Source organism: Malania oleifera, chromosome 8, assembly GCF_029873635.1.
Source record: "Malania oleifera isolate guangnan ecotype guangnan chromosome 8, ASM2987363v1, whole genome shotgun sequence".
Taxonomy (NCBI): Eukaryota; Viridiplantae; Streptophyta; class Magnoliopsida; order Santalales; family Ximeniaceae; genus Malania; species Malania oleifera.
Window position 1 is genome coordinate 94,333,000 of NC_080424.1, and position 16,841 is coordinate 94,349,840.

Sequence of the window (16,841 nt, forward strand, 5' to 3'; positions counted from 1 at the left end):
CCTACTTATATTTATCTTAAGTTACCAATCCTTACATTGTGATGCAATTCAAATGTACTTACGGTTTGAAGTTATATGCATTAATAGACTTTTATGAACTCTTGTTTATAAGATATTTTCGCACTTTCACGTGTAAAATATGTATGTCGGAGAAATGTATACAAAAAGTGAGGGAGAGAACATGGCTAACCCAAGACCTTAGATTTTAAAATAAAATTTGGTGTCTACAATATATATGTGCATTCTCATAAAAAATAAAATTTTTAAATTTGACTAGATTAATGAATATTATTTAATCTGTTCATATTGTTTTAAAAAACATTATAAGTAAAGAAAAAAAAAACCTAAACCATGATAATTGTTAAAAAAGAATAAACTAAAAAATTTCATTCATATAATTTTTACTTAATTCTTTATGTTTGGACATTAAACTAGATTAACAATTCATTCATTCAATTAGATGGAAAAATATTTTATAATTTTTTTAAAATTATAAATTAAAACACATTTTGAGTTATTAATTTCGAATTAGAATACTTTGTTTTTTTAATTGGGTATAATGTATTTTTAATTTAAAATATACACACACCTAATAAATCTCACAAGACTAGATTTACTTGAAGGAGAAAAAGCATCTAAATGGGCAAAGTAAATCTCGCATGACGAAGTTGTGAGATTTGCCTCGCATCAGCTCACGGGTTATCTCCGAAAAAAATCTTACAGCTTGGTCTTGCGAGATTTGCTTCGTCCACTTTACCATACCTAACCACTAGAAATGCTGCACGTCTAAATTAATATTTTATTTTAAATAAATAATAAAACCGAAAAAAACACCAATATTTTCTCCTTCGGTTCGTACTTCAGCGGCAGCTGGCCGCTGAAGAGAGGAATCGCCACCGTTAATGGCGGACTCCGGAGTGACCGATGAGCTATCAAAGTTCCATAAGTCCGGCATTTACCGACTCGAAGGCTCCAACGCCGTTTTTATAGATCCCGTCCGAGTTCTCAACCGTTCCTACACCCGATTTAGGGTTTCTCCATCGGCGTATTACTCTCGCTTCTTCGAGCCCCAGCGTGCGGACCAGCATAGGGTTTCTGTAAATACAAAGAAACGAAAACGCAGAGCGAAACACGAGCCCCGGGCTCTCAACGAGAAAGAACGAGCTGCGGATCGTCGGCACCAGGTAAAGCACAGTTCTGATTGATACAATACCCTTTTGTTATCTGCGAAAATGTTTGTGAGGAAAAATGAAAAGAGAATAAAAGGCCGTCATTCTTGGATTTTTCATGACGCAAGACACGATTATGCATGGACTTGCAAGTCTGAGCCCATACAACTACTAGGTTCGAAAGCAAATCAGTATACTGCAATATATTCAAAATTGTATATTGTGAATTTTGAACTTGTGTGAATTTGAACAAGTTCGAATGCAAATGGTATAAGTCTTGTTTTTTTTTTTTTTTTCTTGAATTCACAAGCAAATTTATAACGGCAAATTAGTTCCCGAAGGCAATATATAAGAATTTTTTGTTTAGTTCGCTCTGTACCCAAAGGACTGTACGGATTATTCGGTACTTTGAACATTACAACGAGGAAAACGTGTTTGTGAGTTGGTTTGTTTATGTGATTATTGCAGCAAGCAAGGCCTTTGCTGGTGCGAGCACATGAGTCTTTACTTGGAGCTTCTGAGCTTGTATTGGCCATGCACAGCTTCAGGAGTGATGGGTGTTTCCCAACAGAATGTGAGGAGTTGGCATCACCAGGAGTTAGACAATCTTTTGTGGAGCTTGGGAAGGTTTGGCAAGCTCCATTTTACGAGATAACTCTTAATATTTGTCATCATAGCGAGCCAACAGATGATGGAGGTTGTCTTTCAACTCAGTATTTTTTTGTATGTTTGCACTTTGCTCTTAAAGATTCTTTCAATTAGAAAGACGGATGTGTAGCTGTATGATAGATTAATGGAAACTAAGAGTGAAAAGAAAAAACATGGTAAGGTAAGGTGGATCATGTTAGGGTGATGATAGTTGTGCATCTTGCACTTCACAATTCAAATTTTCATTTTCATTCCCATTTCTCTTCCCATTTTTCTATGATAGTATGATGTAGCAAACTGAGGTCTATGAATACGAAAATTACTAAGCTTGAAATTAGAAGTATCGACCATGCAACAAACTGTAACCTGAGAATTTGAAGTTTGTAAAGTTTGAAATTAGAAATATGTAGTAGTGGCTTGTTGTTTCTCAACAAGACCATTTGCTTATACTTAATGGAGATATGAAAGCTTTGATTTGGTGGACAATAAATTCAATTGAAGAATATTTGTTTAATGTGCTGATGGAAGATCAATTGTGGATAGTTCTAGGTGATCATACTTCCTTTTTTTTTAAAAGTTTAGAAGTTAGGGACTTTGTTTTTGTTAAAGCTTGATATTTGACCCACAAAACAACTTAAGCTTTTAGGTAAAGTGGTAATCTAACATGGTATTAGAGTTGATTAGTAGGAGGTCCCGGTTTAGTCATGTTGCCTGCATTTATTGTGTGGTGTTTAAAAATTATTGTATTCCTTGTAACGAGTGTTATTTACTGTTTGTTTGTCTCTCCGCATGTTGTCGGGCTGCATATGCGGGAGAGTGTTAAAGCTTGACATACATTGTTGACCTATAATCTACCAGCTTAAGCTTTTAATTAAAACTGTAATCTAACAGTTTTAAATTAGTAGATCTAGATATCTATAATTTTAGTTAATTAAGGGTTCTTTTCATGTATTTTAAGTACTTTGGGGTTATTTTTGTAAGTATTTGTTTTAGTTGGGGTTACTTCGCAATAATTTTGTTTAATTTATTGCTACTGCTACATTGGAGTTCATTATTTGCTCTCCATCAATAAGCTTAGAGGCCCAACCAATTCCAGCTATACTATGTTGAGGATAAGTAAAAATTTTTGGAGGACAACATATAGCGTATGATATAACTGGACTTGTAGTATAGTGCTGGTGAAAATGTTGTTTAATGAATGTCTAGTGTCATAAAAGTACTGCATCATATCATTATTACCTTTCACAGAGGTTGCGCTGTCTTTGATATGGATTTTGGTTTCCTTAGGCTGCTTATGTGAGCATAAAAAACCCTTGCTCTTGGTTTTTATGTTTAAAAGGTCTGCTTATGTTCATTCTTGAAAGATTATGTTTACCATTCTGCTTGTAGAACTAATTTTAAGCATTGAACATTTTAAACTTCATCTTTCAACTTAAATATTTTGTGCTTTTTTTTGTATTTCAGGTTCACCATCTGTTCAGTGTAATGAACAGAGAGTGTTCCCAATATTTGACCACTTAGTCATGAATGAGACAAGTGAGGATGTGGAGGCTGAATTTTTGAACAACCAGTATATAATACCAAGGAAGAGTTGCTTCTATATGGTATAACATTGGCTTTTTCTTTTTCTTCTTTATGTGTATATATATTAGCTTGAGAATAAGGACTTCGTAAAATAGTTATCTTTGTATAAATTTTCTTGAAGTTGTTTTTCTTCTTAATTTCCATTCCCATTTTGATGAATCAGAATTCTGTTGGTTTCTTTTTGTATGCTTGGGTGCCTAGATTATTTTCAAGTTTCTTACACGTTTCTTTTTGTTTTCCCTTTGCATCACATGGAAGTCAGATTTGGGGCAGATTCACAACCTGATTCCTGGTAATGGTTACACATGGATCAATTCTCTATATTGAGTCTCACACTGTTTGTGCAGGCAGTTTCTCTTTATTATTAATGAATTTTAGGTCCTTGTTTATTGATTATACATTTTGGACAATATATTAGTAGCTTATGGTGACAACAATCACTTGCACTTGGAGACATGACACCATTTGGTTCTTGCCTGCATTACGTGGACACTTTTAATTGTGTTAGAGTGTCTGAGTTGGAGGCAACAAAAATCAAGTATGGGTATAGGAGCTCTTTTGAACAACGTACTGCCACTGAGGCTGCAATTTAGCCAAGCTGAGTGAGCTTTAACCTGTTTATGCTTGGTTTGTTTAATAAACGAGCTTTAAAATTGAGCTCAAGCTTAGCGCGTTTAACTAATGAACCAAGATTAGTCTTGTTCATGGCTGGCTCATTTATGAAATGAGACTAAAACAAGCCAAAGCTAATCTTGTTCAATTTTTCAGTGTATTAATTAAATTTAAAATTAAACATAAAATTGTGCATTAATGTAAACAAAAACTTAGTTCATTTACTAAAATTAATACATAAAATTGCGCATTAATGTAAACAAAAAATTAGTTCATTTACTACCATAAGTGTAATATTTCGTTGTGTTTTATTGTCTTATGCTTTGAAAAACTTATTAGTTAAATAGAAATGTGCGATTAGTGTTGCTTTGAGAGAATACTTTTAAAAAATGTTTGTATGTGACATAATTTCATTTAAAATGAGTTCTAAAACAAATTTATAGATGTGCCTCTTAATAGGTCAAATTGACGAGTCAAGTTTTGGGCCTATATAGTATATACAAACAAGCTCATGTGTCTATTTAACAAGTTGAGCTTATAAACAAACTGAAAACCAAGGTGTAGTCCCAAGAGGGGGGGAGGTGAATTGGGTTTTAAAAATTTCTTTTAAATCTTTGCAAGAATTCTTAACCCCTTGTTGATTTACCAATTACTCAGCAAAGTTTAGTTTATTATTCAAACACAATCCAATATACAACACAAGTAGATCAAAACTTAAACATTTAACCAATCAACAACCAAAGTGTTTTATCCACAAAATACAATTCAACACTTTGACAATTCTCAGCTTTTGTATGTAGCCCTGTGTATATGAATTTGATTAAAGCCCTGTAGTTAATGTAATTGATCTTTCAATATGATAATCAATATAACATCCACACTCTTTCCAAAATTCATATTTCAAATAAACCTTCCGTTAATATGTTTTGGGTTGTTAACCAATCAACTTACTCCCTTAAGGTTTTTGCAAATTATTAATCAACCAACGTACTCCCTTTCAGTTTCCGTAATCCCAAAAACAAATTAAATTTCAGCTTATTTAAAATCCAAACTACATAGTTTTTATGATTAAGAAATATAAATCATCCACGCAGTTAATCAATGCTGAAAATAAAGAGAGTAAGGGAAAGAGAGAGAGACAAGACTTTTACAAGGTTTAGCATATCCCCAGCCTACGTCCTCGCCTTAGGCAAACCACCTAAGGATTCCACTATACCAATTCCTTTCCGAGCGGAATAAAATCGTTACACACTCCTTCAATAGGTTAGAGTAATCACCTCTCCAACCCCACGCTCGGGCACTCATTCAATAGACTAGAGTAATCACCTCTCCAAGTCATACCCCACGCTTGGTCAACGATTCAAACACCTTGAGTTGTCCAAGAACTACAAGAAATACGAAATAAACGCTGTGTACAAGAACACTTTCAAACAGAATAGATTAGTACAAATTCAGCACTATGTACTTCAAAATTTAAATATCAAGATGAAATAGAATTGAAGCTCAAGATAAGATATCACCAGAGGTTCTTTTTTAGGATTTGAAAAACTCAGTAGCAAGTTAGAACCATGACTTTGATTAATAGCAATTCAGTAGAATTCTCCCAACAAAAGTATGAGCAAAAGTGAATTTTGTGAGAGATTGAAAGTAGGATGCTTGATTGCTTGATGATTTGATTCCTTGGGTTAAAGGAGTATTTATAAACTTTTTAGGGTGAGTTTTCTTGTTTCCCAAGTTACTTGAAGTGTCCACCAAGTTTTTATAATGTTCACATTTGAAAAACTAATTTTTAGAATTTTTCTATTGAAATTCAAAATTTAAATTTTCGTAGGGTCAGTCAGTTAGACAGGCGGCTGAGACCTTTTTGTTTGCCAGAAATTAATTCCATTAAATTGTTAGTTGGTTGACTAAATATAGTTAAAAAGTGTCAGTCGGCTGGTCGTGTCAATCGACTAACTGATCATAGGTCAAAATGGTTAGTCAATTGGGCAATTTATTCAACTGTTATATTTGTTAGTTGGCTGGGAAATTTCAGAGCATTCTGGTCAGTCGGCTGACCAGTTAATTTTTTTCCAAAACTTCTATTTTTTAAGATTTTAATTCTTTTGTTATTTGAAAAACTTAAATGTGACTTTTCAAAAACATTTTTCAGGGTTTTTTTTTTTTAAAAAAATTGGTCTTTAAGTTGTTGCATCCTAATGAGCTTCAACATATTTCAAGAGATATTTAAAATATGTAGCACTTACATACAGACTTCTTCAGACATTTGACATTCTAAATGCTTGAGTCTTCATGCTTGTTTTTCTTTGAGCTCTCTTGCTTTGGTTCAAGCTTTGATATACTTTAAGCTCTTTAATATCCATGCTCTCATATTCTTCAAGTTTTAATAGATCCTCTTGGAATCCATGCCTTAAGTTTCATATGATCATCGTTCTTTGAAATATAAGCTTTCCTGAATCCTTCTGAACACCTGATCTTGCTTTCTCATAGTTGAGTCCTGAAATGTCATTACTTAACCAAATATGTTAAGTTATACTTGTTTGTTAGCATCAAAACAGGATGTTAAGCCTTGTAGGGCCAAAACAAACCAAGTTGTGAGTTAGTTAAATGATCTAGGTGGCGAGCTTGGCGAGCCATGTATCATTTAGCTCAAACTCGGGTCATTGAGTGTTCAAGCTTCAAACCTAAGCTTGAACCCGGCTCATTTTAGTGAACAAGTGCGAATGAGTCATTATTGAGCCAAACACTGAGTAGCTTGTGAATGGCTTGGCTCATTTGCAGCTTCCACCACGTACATGTAGAACAGGCATGTTTACGTTTGAGTGTTTATTTATTTATTTTAAAATCAGTTCTTTAGTATGCTAATATTTTAGAGTGGGTGAAGTACAGATTACAAATGTGCCATGTTAAAAGGGCACCAGTTTATATTTGCATTAAAGAAAAACTAAAGTGTCAACAATTCAACCATGTCTCGATTTTGGAGTTGAGGATCAGACAGATCAGACTATTAGATGTTTAGACGCCTATTCTGCACAGGTTATGCTGGCAGTAAGGGCAAGCTGTCAACTTGGAAGTACTGGGTTTTATTAATTGCAAGATTAAACTTGGATGGGTTGGAAGGGTTTGGTTTGCTGTGCTGGGTGTCCATTAGCTGGTGAATTTTATGGCTGATCTGTATAAAAAAAGACCTACCTTTGCCTATGTATTGTGTAATATGGGATATTCCCGTATCATTTTGTGTCTTCTTTAATCCCTTGCTCTGGGTGTCCATTAGCTGGTGAATTTTATGGCTGATCTGTATAAAAAAAGACCTAGCTTTGCCTATGTATTGTGTAATATGGGATATTCCTGTATCATTTTGTGTCTTCTTTATTCCCTTGCTTCCTTTTTTCCATTTAAAGAACTTACACTGAATTTTGATGCTTGTTGAATCCATTGATTGGTGGGGGTTGTTTGTAATTTGTTACTCCGCTGGTTGCTAGTCTGACTGATATGCTTTAATGGTGATGGTGCCCCTGATCTTTTCATTAAGATTTTACATTTTTGTTTCCTTTTCTTGAGTTGTGAGTAGATATTAGTTCATGATTTCAAATGAAGTTGTTCATGCCAGTTGAACTTTTAAATTTCTGTGTATGTTAACTAATTATTTTTTTCAGCTTCATCTGATCATGGTTTCAATCTTATTGTGGTTGATCCACCGTGGGAAAACAGAAGTGCTCATCAGAAATCTATGTATGTATTCCGTATTTCTGATTTTCCTATCTATTTAAATTCTTTCTTGCTTTGAAAATCTACAAGCTTTTGTTGCATAGCTGGTCTTATTTTAAGGATTTGATAGCCCTTAAATTGTCGGAAGAAATAACCCACGATCATCTAAATTGGCGGAAAATGATTCACGTAGCCGACCCCATCTAGTGGGACTTAAGGCTTGGTTTTTTATTGTTGTTGTTGCTGATTTTTTATATAAATGAATATTTGTGTACATAACCTGCTAATGAGAAAAGCTTTTCTAGTCCTTTTTCTGATCTACCTCGAAATGATCATCTTTGCCTGCCTTGTTACTCTGCTAATTGACTGAGGATTTTGCATGTGTTTGAAGCTTGTTGGATTGGCTGATCAGGGGCTTATCTAGATATTGGAAGGATCACTCCAAAAAAACGAATGGAAATGATATGTTTTTGAAACTGTAGTCTGTATATCATTATCATAAAATGTAGGTATTTAGATAGCTTACAGATACATGAGGTCTGAGAAATTGTATTTACAAAATTGCATTCGGGTTATCATTTTTCACAGCCATTCCTTTTCTAAACTCTGATATGGACAATTTTGTTTATAGGTTAATTGTAGTAATGGTACTTATATTACTTTCACTAGTGTTTTGGTAAATTCAACATTGCAGGTATCTGACTTTGCCAAACAAACACTTTTTATCCCTTCCTATTAAGCAACTTTCTCATACAGAAGGAGCACTTGTGGCTTTATGGGTGACTAATAGAGAGAAATTGCGGGCCTTTGTTGAGAAAGAACTGTTCCTTGCATGGGGAGTCAGATATGTGGCTACCTTTTACTGGTTGAAGGTGATTTTTTTCTTTGCTCTTAGGTGTGTGTGACTTGGTTTAGGGTTAACTTTTATAACTGCAAATTATTATGTCCTGTGGTCTGATGCTACTTGATATTGCAGGTGAAGGCAGACGGCTCATTACTTTGTGATTTAGACCTCTTTCATCATAGGCCATATGAATGTCTCCTACTAGGATGCTGTCATGTGGAGGTGAGCCTATGCAGTTGCAGCTGACCTAACTTTGATTGGTGATGGTACATTTGCCTGGACTGTTTACAGATTAGCATTCATGGCTGGCTTCTGGGATTTTTGCAGGCTATGGATACTAGAAACCTGTCAAATTTTGGAACTGTACAAGATGATCAAGTAATTATTAGCATCCCTGGGGATTACTCGAGGAAGCCCCCAGTTGGAGGTATCCTTGTTCCTGTTCCGACATAACATTTGATTAAAAGTTATCATATGCCCTCATTTTCATGAAAAGAATTCCTTTTGGAAAAAATTGGCTCTTGTTTGATGAGCAATTCTCTGTTGCTTTATTTCTGGAAGGAATGAGAACATATTTACCATGGATACATATTCTTTGGGTACTGCAGTGTGCTTTTGCATATCTTAAATTTTATTCAAAAATGGCTTAAACCAGGCGACATTTACATGTGGCGAGATTTTTTTTATTTCCATTTCTCAAGCTCTTGATGTTTTTAGAGTTGCTGCTGGAGTATGTACCAGGACTCAAGCCTGCCCGATGTATTGAGTTATTTGCAAGAGAAATGATGGCTGGATGGACTTCTTGGGGGAATGAACCTCTTCACTTCCAGGAGTCAATATATTTTCGAAGGGAAGATGACGGACGACTAATATAATCAGATAAAGCCATTTGTTGGGAACTACCTAGTGAGTTCTCTCTTCAGCATATGTCTCCTCTAAGTTAGCAATACATCTTACCCTTACAGGCTAGGGCATTACGGGAACTTTCATTACCCATGTTTATTTTCCTTTCTTTGAAAACTTGAGTTTCATCGATCTCCCCAGGAACTCCATGTTGTCCAGAGTTTCAACTGGTGGAATGAAGGGGAATTTGAAAACTGAAGTTTGTGGGGTGTGAAGCGTTACTTTCAAATGCAGATTGCATTTATGATGTTAAAAATCTTCTGAAGATCGTCTGCTGATAGGGTCACCACTCACCTGCCTGGAGCTTTCAGGGAGGCAGAAAGTTGAGCAAGGAGTCAAGTGGGCTTTGATGGTTTTGCTGGTGGGGGGATCTTGATGATTGCTTTGGGTAATGGTGTTGTTGATTACAGCGGAAGAAGCCAAATTCATATCAACAGGACAACATCAGCTAATAAGTCTGTTCTTGAAAAAAGAATTGATTGCGGAATTTGTTTGTATTTGGGCTACTATTATTCCAATTCAATTTCAAAATGGGTGGCTGTTTTGTCTTCCCTCTTTTCTCTTTTTCCAAAATTTTGGATCTGTTTCCATTGGTGAACCGGTTTATGTGTTTTGTTGTGCTGTTTGTTTTTATATCCTTCCAAAAAATTAAGAAATAAAAGCTGAAATAGGGTGCGTATGAGGGATGGGGTTTTTCATCATCAAGCTTATGTCAATTTGAACCAAATATAAAATAAATTATATTATAATTGTTTAAATTTTAAAAATTACAAATTCAAGACTTAAATGTCTTACTCTCAACAAAAAATTTAGTAGTTTGAAGTGCAATTTGGTCAGCTTGAAATTATAACTGTAGTTTTAAACTGAAAAAGATGATTTATGAAGCACGTTTATCGGGTGAAAAAAATAAAATAAAATAAAATTTTTTATTTCCTTTGCCTCTTGAAAAATAAAATGTGACATTAGAGTTGGAAAAGGATTACTAGTTTGGATTTTGTCTGCCTCTTTCATTTTTTCAATTAGTTCTAAATTTATTAAGACAAAAGATACTAACTTTTCTTGAGATTTGATAAAAAAAATAATGACCTTCTTTTATGTTTCAAAAATTTCAAAGGTTTTTTTTTTAAGATTTTAAAATTTTCAAGAATCTTTCTTGAATTTTGTCGAAAATATACAAATATCTTCTTAAATTTTTTAAAAAGATAAGTTTTTTTAGGGGAGATTTGTTTTTTTAATGACAATTCTTCGATAAATTTTGTGACATTTTTCAAACTTCAAAAGTGGTTTGTGGCACTTTTAAAATTTTAAGGAAAATTTTTATCTTTTTATCAAATCTCGTGAGTGTTTTTTATCTTAATCATTATTAATATGTGAGTTAACCCGGCCTTTTTTTTTTTTCTCTCTCTCTCTCTTTTTCCCTTTGTTTTGCCTTAAAAAAAATACTCGTAATGATGGTGTCAAGTGCAGAAGCGTCTTTTGTGAATGGTATTAGCCGCATAACATTGTGTCACGGTTCAGACACGTTCATGTAGGCAATGCACGAGTTGAAACTCGACGATTATTCTAACAATGTTTACGAACTCACCAGCAAAGTCGTTGTAGTATAGTGGTGAGTATACCCGCCTGTCACGCGGGTGACCCGGGTTCGATCCCCGGCAACGGCGTTAACATTTTAGTTTTCTCCAATATTGGTAGTTCAAAACTTACTTTTGGACTCCATACTCCGTAGGGTTTTGATCCATTTGAAGAGTTAACACATTCACTTTTAAAATTGACCGCATTGCGGAATGGGAAACAGGTTTCCTGAAACGAAACATGCCTAGACAAAATCAACTTCCCCTCTTGAAAGAGTACAAACTCCTCAGTTTTGCCGATAAGCAATATAATCCGCCAGCGCATTCAATGGTGCCGCCTTGTTTGGATCAAACCCAGAAAGATGATCCCTAGCTTCCTTCTTCAGCTTCTCTGCAAATGCCCTCGACTTCTCCACTCCCATCAGCTTCGGATACGTTACCTTATCGGCCACCAAATCCTTCCCCGCAGTCTTACCCAATTCTTCAGACGACTTCGTCACATCAAGAACATCATCCACCACTTGAAACAGCAACCCAATACATCTCGCGAATTTCCTCAGCTTCTCCACCTCGTCTCCGCTCCCGCCCCCCACTATCGCCCCCAGAACCGCCGCCGCCTCCAGCAGCGCCGCCGTCTTGTGAACGTGTATGAACTCAAGCTGCTCCAACCCCACTTTGGGCGACCCCGTACTCTCCAGATCCACCACTTGCCCCGCCACCAGCCCCTCTGTCCCGATCGAACTCGCCAGTTCTCCCACTGCCGCGACGATTCTCTCCGGCGATACCCCCGCGGTCGCGATGCTAATATGCTCGAAAGCGAGCGCGAGGAGACAGTCGCCGGCGAGGACCGCTACGTCCTCGCCGAAGGCCTTGTGGGTGGTGGGCTTCCCTCGCCGGAGATCGTCGTTGTCCATACAGGGGAGGTCGTCGTGAATCAGGGACATGGTGTGGATCATCTCGACGGCGCAGGCTGCCGGCATGGCGGCGGACTGGGTGCCACCGACGAGTTCGCAGGCTGCAATACAGACCACCGGCCGGATTCGCTTGCCGCCGGCGAGGAGGGAGTAACGCATTGCTTCGTGTATGGGTTTGAGTTCCTTGACAGAGACGGCTTCGTCCAAGGCCTTGTTGACTGAGTTGGCCTTCTCGAGCATGTAAGATTTGAAGTTGAAACTCGCCGGCGTTTGCCATTTTGGGGTCTCCTTCTCTTCTCCGGGGGAGTCCTCCTCAGTGATTGTTGCAGAAATTGAGACGGAGGTAGAAGAAAAGGACGGTGGATTTCGTTTTGGGAGGAAGAGTAGGGAACAACTGGAATTGGGAATGTTCTTGATGGGGTTGTTGATTAACCGGTTGGACTGGTTGAGGTTGTGGGACATTTGTACCCGTGAGCAAACCAAGTTCATGAACCAGACCATCTTCTTTTTCTAATCACAGCGTTGTGTATGTCCGAGAGAGAGAGAGAGAGAGAGAGAGAGAGAGAGAGAGAGAGAGATTTTATAGTGTGTCCGAGTGATGAGCACCCTAAAAAAATATTTATTTATTTATGTATTTATTTCATCAATATGTAAAACGGAAAAAGATAAGTGGTTAATTCAAGAAGCTAAATTATCAAAATAGTGGTCTTCTTGATTTATATTAAGACAAAGGGTTCACTGAATGTGAGGTCCATACTTGGCTTGACTCGAAATGACAAATTACAAGTTAGAGTGTAGGATTCACTGAATGTGAGGTCCACACTTGGCTTGACTCATATTAAACCGATATATTATAGTAAATTTGGACTTTTGATCTAATATGGTTAAGTTTATTTAAGTATAAGCATTGATAAAAAAAAGTATGAAAAGATGAAAGCTGATTGTTAAGATAGTTAAATTGAGAGCTAATTACTATTTACTAAGACGGTTAAATATGGTAAGTTGAAATTTATACTTACAATTTGAATAAAGATTAGATGACCATTAATTATTAATTATTGGATTTAGAGAGAGACTCAGTGCTACAAAGATAATTTTTATGAATTCAGAAATAACATATTAGATCGGTATGAAATTTAATTTAAATATTGAAATAGATAAGAGCTTTGTAATAAATAAAGAGCTAGCGTCTTTTACATTACTTTTCTATAAAACTAATTCTTAATAGCATTAAAGCATAAAATAGATGATTTATAAGAACTCCTAATTAAAAGTCATTATATCCTCTTTTCTTAATGAGATGATAGAAGAGTCTAATATGGTTCAAGAATAAGAGGATTAAAGCCCATTGCAAGGGTTTTTTTTTTTTTTTTTTTTTTTGGGTCTATACTTAAGGTTATACTATTGGAATTGGTGTATTTTCAAGATGGGGGTGAATTGGAATTTTTAAAACTTCTTCGTAGGTTAAACCAGATATTAGTAATACACAATCTAGGGTCTTTCTAAGCGTATACCTATTGGAATTGGTGTATTCCTGTTGTCCTTGATCATTCCTTTCTGATTTCTAGCATGTAGTATCTCTCTCTCCCCTCTACGACCCCTATCTGACATTTGCTTGGGGTCTTGGAGACACGGGTCTCCTCCTTTGTTCTGACGCCTCTGCACCTCTCTACAGACTTGACTCTACAACGATGGCTTTATCCACTAGTTTTGTGAAGTCGTCAATCTGCAAATACGCCATATGCTTATGAATATACTCTGATTTAAGCCCCTTTCAAACCATCTTACCTTTTGATATTCATCTGGAACCATAAAAGGTGCAAAACGGGAAAGTTCTAAGAAACTAGCAGCATACTGTTGAACAGTGAGACGCCCCTGAGTCAAGTTGGAAAATTCTTCCACCTTCGCATTTTTGGTGGTGGTGGGAAAATATCGGTCGTAGAAGACCTGCTTGAAACGATCCCAGGTCATTGCTATAGGTACTGCTCATTGCTCTTCCAACAGTTTCACTGCATGTCACCACCGTTCAGCTTCTTCGGTCAACTTGAAGGTGGTGAAAAGAACTTTCTACTCCTCAATGCAATTCAACACTGCTAATATCTTCTCCATCTCTTGCATCTAAGCCTCAACCTTGATCGGGTCAGTGCCACCCTCAAAAAAAGAAGGTTTCAAGAGGGTGAATTGATCAATCGTTGTAGCCCTGGTTCACCGGTGGGTAGCTTGATTTCCCGAAATCTCGTCTCTTCTCTTTCCTGACCTAATGAGCTATACCTCGCAACAGTCGGGAGGTTTCAATCTCATCTCCGCTGGAAACTCCCAACTCGTTTCCTCCTTCATCATCCACGCCTTTACCTCTCAAATCCATCCTGAATATATATAGCAATGGCAAGTTTAAAATTTCTACATCTTAATATGACTAACATAATCGTAAAACAGGAAACCAAATTAATATCCAAATCCTCAATTAATCATCCAATATCCAGTTATTCACAATCATCTTAACCTTCAAATTCTAATTCCAAGTTTTAGTCTCTCTGCTTGGAAACATCACCGTTGATGGATTTACCATGGTTTTCTAAAACTGTCGACTAATTCAGAAAATCACAGAAGTCCTTCACGAGATTTCTGCCTCCAAGCTACGAAAAAAAACTCAAATTCCTATCAATACCTTAATCTACCCATCCCTACCCTTATCCAACTCAAACCTATACTCGAGTATTAATCCTCCTAAAGTCTGCATAATCTATAACCTAAAGCTCTGATACCACTTGTAACGCCATGAACATGTCAAGTGGGGCCCAGGGTGTTATGAGACCAATCACATGTCTCTGATTCATTCACACAACAGAAAACAACCTGAAATATAATACCAAAGTACTATAAACATATATACAAACCCATAAAGTAATGTAACCAAATTCTCCATATTACATAACCAGAAAAGAAGTTAAACACAACACTTAACATATATATGTTCTTTTAAGCACTCACAAAACTAAACTCCGCCACAGAGCTTTTTAAGCTCGATCACCTGAAGGACCTGAAAATGTTAATACATCATCGAGGTGAGACACCTTTTAGTAAGGAAGAAAAAAACTATAAACAGTGTGTGGCAGAGAGTTTAATACATACAAAAATATTCATATGGTATTTAATATCATAAAAGTTGAGAAACCACATCATTAATAACAACATCGACATCTGACATCATACACACATTCATAATTATTTTTACTGATAATTTTCGAGAATAGGAAAGACTACACGCCCATACAAGTAGCTTCCCTCTACTTTAGTACTAATACTAGGGCACTCACCTTACTCAGTAAGCCATCGGGTTATGTATCTAGGCAAAGTTTCCGAGAATAGGGAAGCTTACTCGCTCATACAAGTAGCTTTCCTCTGCTTTGGTACCAATAGAAAATTACCACGACACTCGCCTTTCTCAGCAAGCCTTCGAGTGGAGAATTCCACTTGACCATAAATACTTATGTAATTAAATTTACACACATCCAATGCTAGTCATTTCACAGAGATCCACATGTATACGCATATCACAACGAATCCACACTGGATATACACATTCTTTATTCACACCCACAAATGGTCCATATTCACACAGAAATCAACGTCCACACATGACTCACATCCACACACGAATATCGTCCACATAGGACTCACATCCACACAAGAATACCGTCCACACGAGACTATCAACCACACAAGTTACTACACAAGCTTCTCAACCACACAAGTTACAAATTCATACACACGATCTCGTTCATAGTAAATCGGTAAAACAAACTCCTCATTCCACTATCAATATTTTACCTGTCATGCCCTGAACTCGCAGGTGGGTCCCAGGTGTGAATATAGTAACCTAACCTGTCTCTGTATCAATTTAAAACATACATGATACAATACAAATAGAGGGTCCGACCCCGTGGGGTGAACGGATACCCATATACATACACACAAACATCCATACTCATCCAAAATATGCAACGGAATACTGTCTTTTACACATATAAAGTATCATACCAGAGTCTATACAAGTTAGGATATACATTCCCATAATACCAAGCATAACCTAGGAGTCTATAAAAAAAACATCCCGATAACCTGGATACCAAAACTCGTACCTAATAGGTACTAACATTAGCTACGACAACCTTACTTCCAGACGCTAGGATGCTACTTACAGCTACCTGAAGGACCTAAAAGACATTGTACGTTCGGGGTGAGACACCTCTTAGTAAGGAAGAAAGCAGGTTATATTAGTGTGTGACATACCAGTGTTATTTTACATACTTCATAACACTATAAAATATGAAACAATTTGAAACATTCCCATACAGTTTCGTACAATTACAAACAATTCCAGTATTTTTACAAAAACCATTCCAGTACATACAATACCCAAAGCATACGGTCAGTGTCGTCACACTAGTTCGCAACTACACAAGGTCACCTCGTCTCATAGCGATTACATTGCTACACACACAATTACGCTGCGACGACCGAGGCCCAATAGTGATTACATTGCTCCATACGCAACTACACAAGGTCACCTCGTCTCATAGCGATTATATTGCTACACACGCAACTACGCTACGACGATCGAGGCCCACAGTGATTACATTGCTACATACGCAACTACACAAGATTACCTAGTCTCACAACGATTACATTGCTACATATGCTGTGACAACCCGAATAAATATGGAATTTAAATAATAAAGAGGAAAGGAAATACCAAGAGGAATCATCGATGAACACAAGGAATTCGTCGATGAGGGTATAAGATAATTCGTCGAAGAAAACTGAATTTCGTCGACGAAAAAATACCGAGAGAGGTTTTGAACCGAATGAATTTCGTTGACGA

The 16,841-nt window shown here is 36.6% G+C and overlaps 2 protein-coding genes and 1 non-coding gene across 3 annotated transcripts; 2 read left to right on the forward strand and 1 right to left on the reverse strand.

The window, feature by feature from the left end:
• Positions 1 to 830: 830 nt before the first annotated feature.
• LOC131162917 (methyltransferase-like protein 2) lies at positions 831 to 10,041 on the forward strand. Its single transcript, XM_058119537.1, has 10 exons — positions 831 to 1,184; positions 1,638 to 1,866; positions 3,282 to 3,421; positions 3,660 to 3,693; positions 7,670 to 7,745; positions 8,416 to 8,593; positions 8,698 to 8,787; positions 8,893 to 8,992; positions 9,283 to 9,471; positions 9,610 to 10,041. The coding sequence occupies exons 1-9, from the start codon at positions 903 to 905 to the stop codon at positions 9,438 to 9,440; spliced, it is 1,287 nt and encodes a 428-aa protein (XP_057975520.1). The 5' UTR covers positions 831 to 902; the 3' UTR covers positions 9,441 to 9,471; positions 9,610 to 10,041.
• A 1,019-nt stretch (positions 10,042 to 11,060) lies between these two features.
• TRNAD-GUC (transfer RNA aspartic acid (anticodon GUC)) lies at positions 11,061 to 11,132 on the forward strand. Its single transcript has one exon. It is a non-coding gene; the product is annotated as a tRNA-Asp (tRNA).
• A 67-nt stretch (positions 11,133 to 11,199) lies between these two features.
• Positions 11,200 to 12,652, reverse strand: LOC131162918 (geranylgeranyl pyrophosphate synthase, chloroplastic-like). Its single transcript, XM_058119538.1, has one exon. The coding sequence runs from the start codon at positions 12,455 to 12,457 to the stop codon at positions 11,330 to 11,332; it is 1,128 nt and encodes a 375-aa protein (XP_057975521.1). The 5' UTR covers positions 12,458 to 12,652; the 3' UTR covers positions 11,200 to 11,329.
• Between the last annotated feature and the right edge of the window lie 4,189 nt (positions 12,653 to 16,841).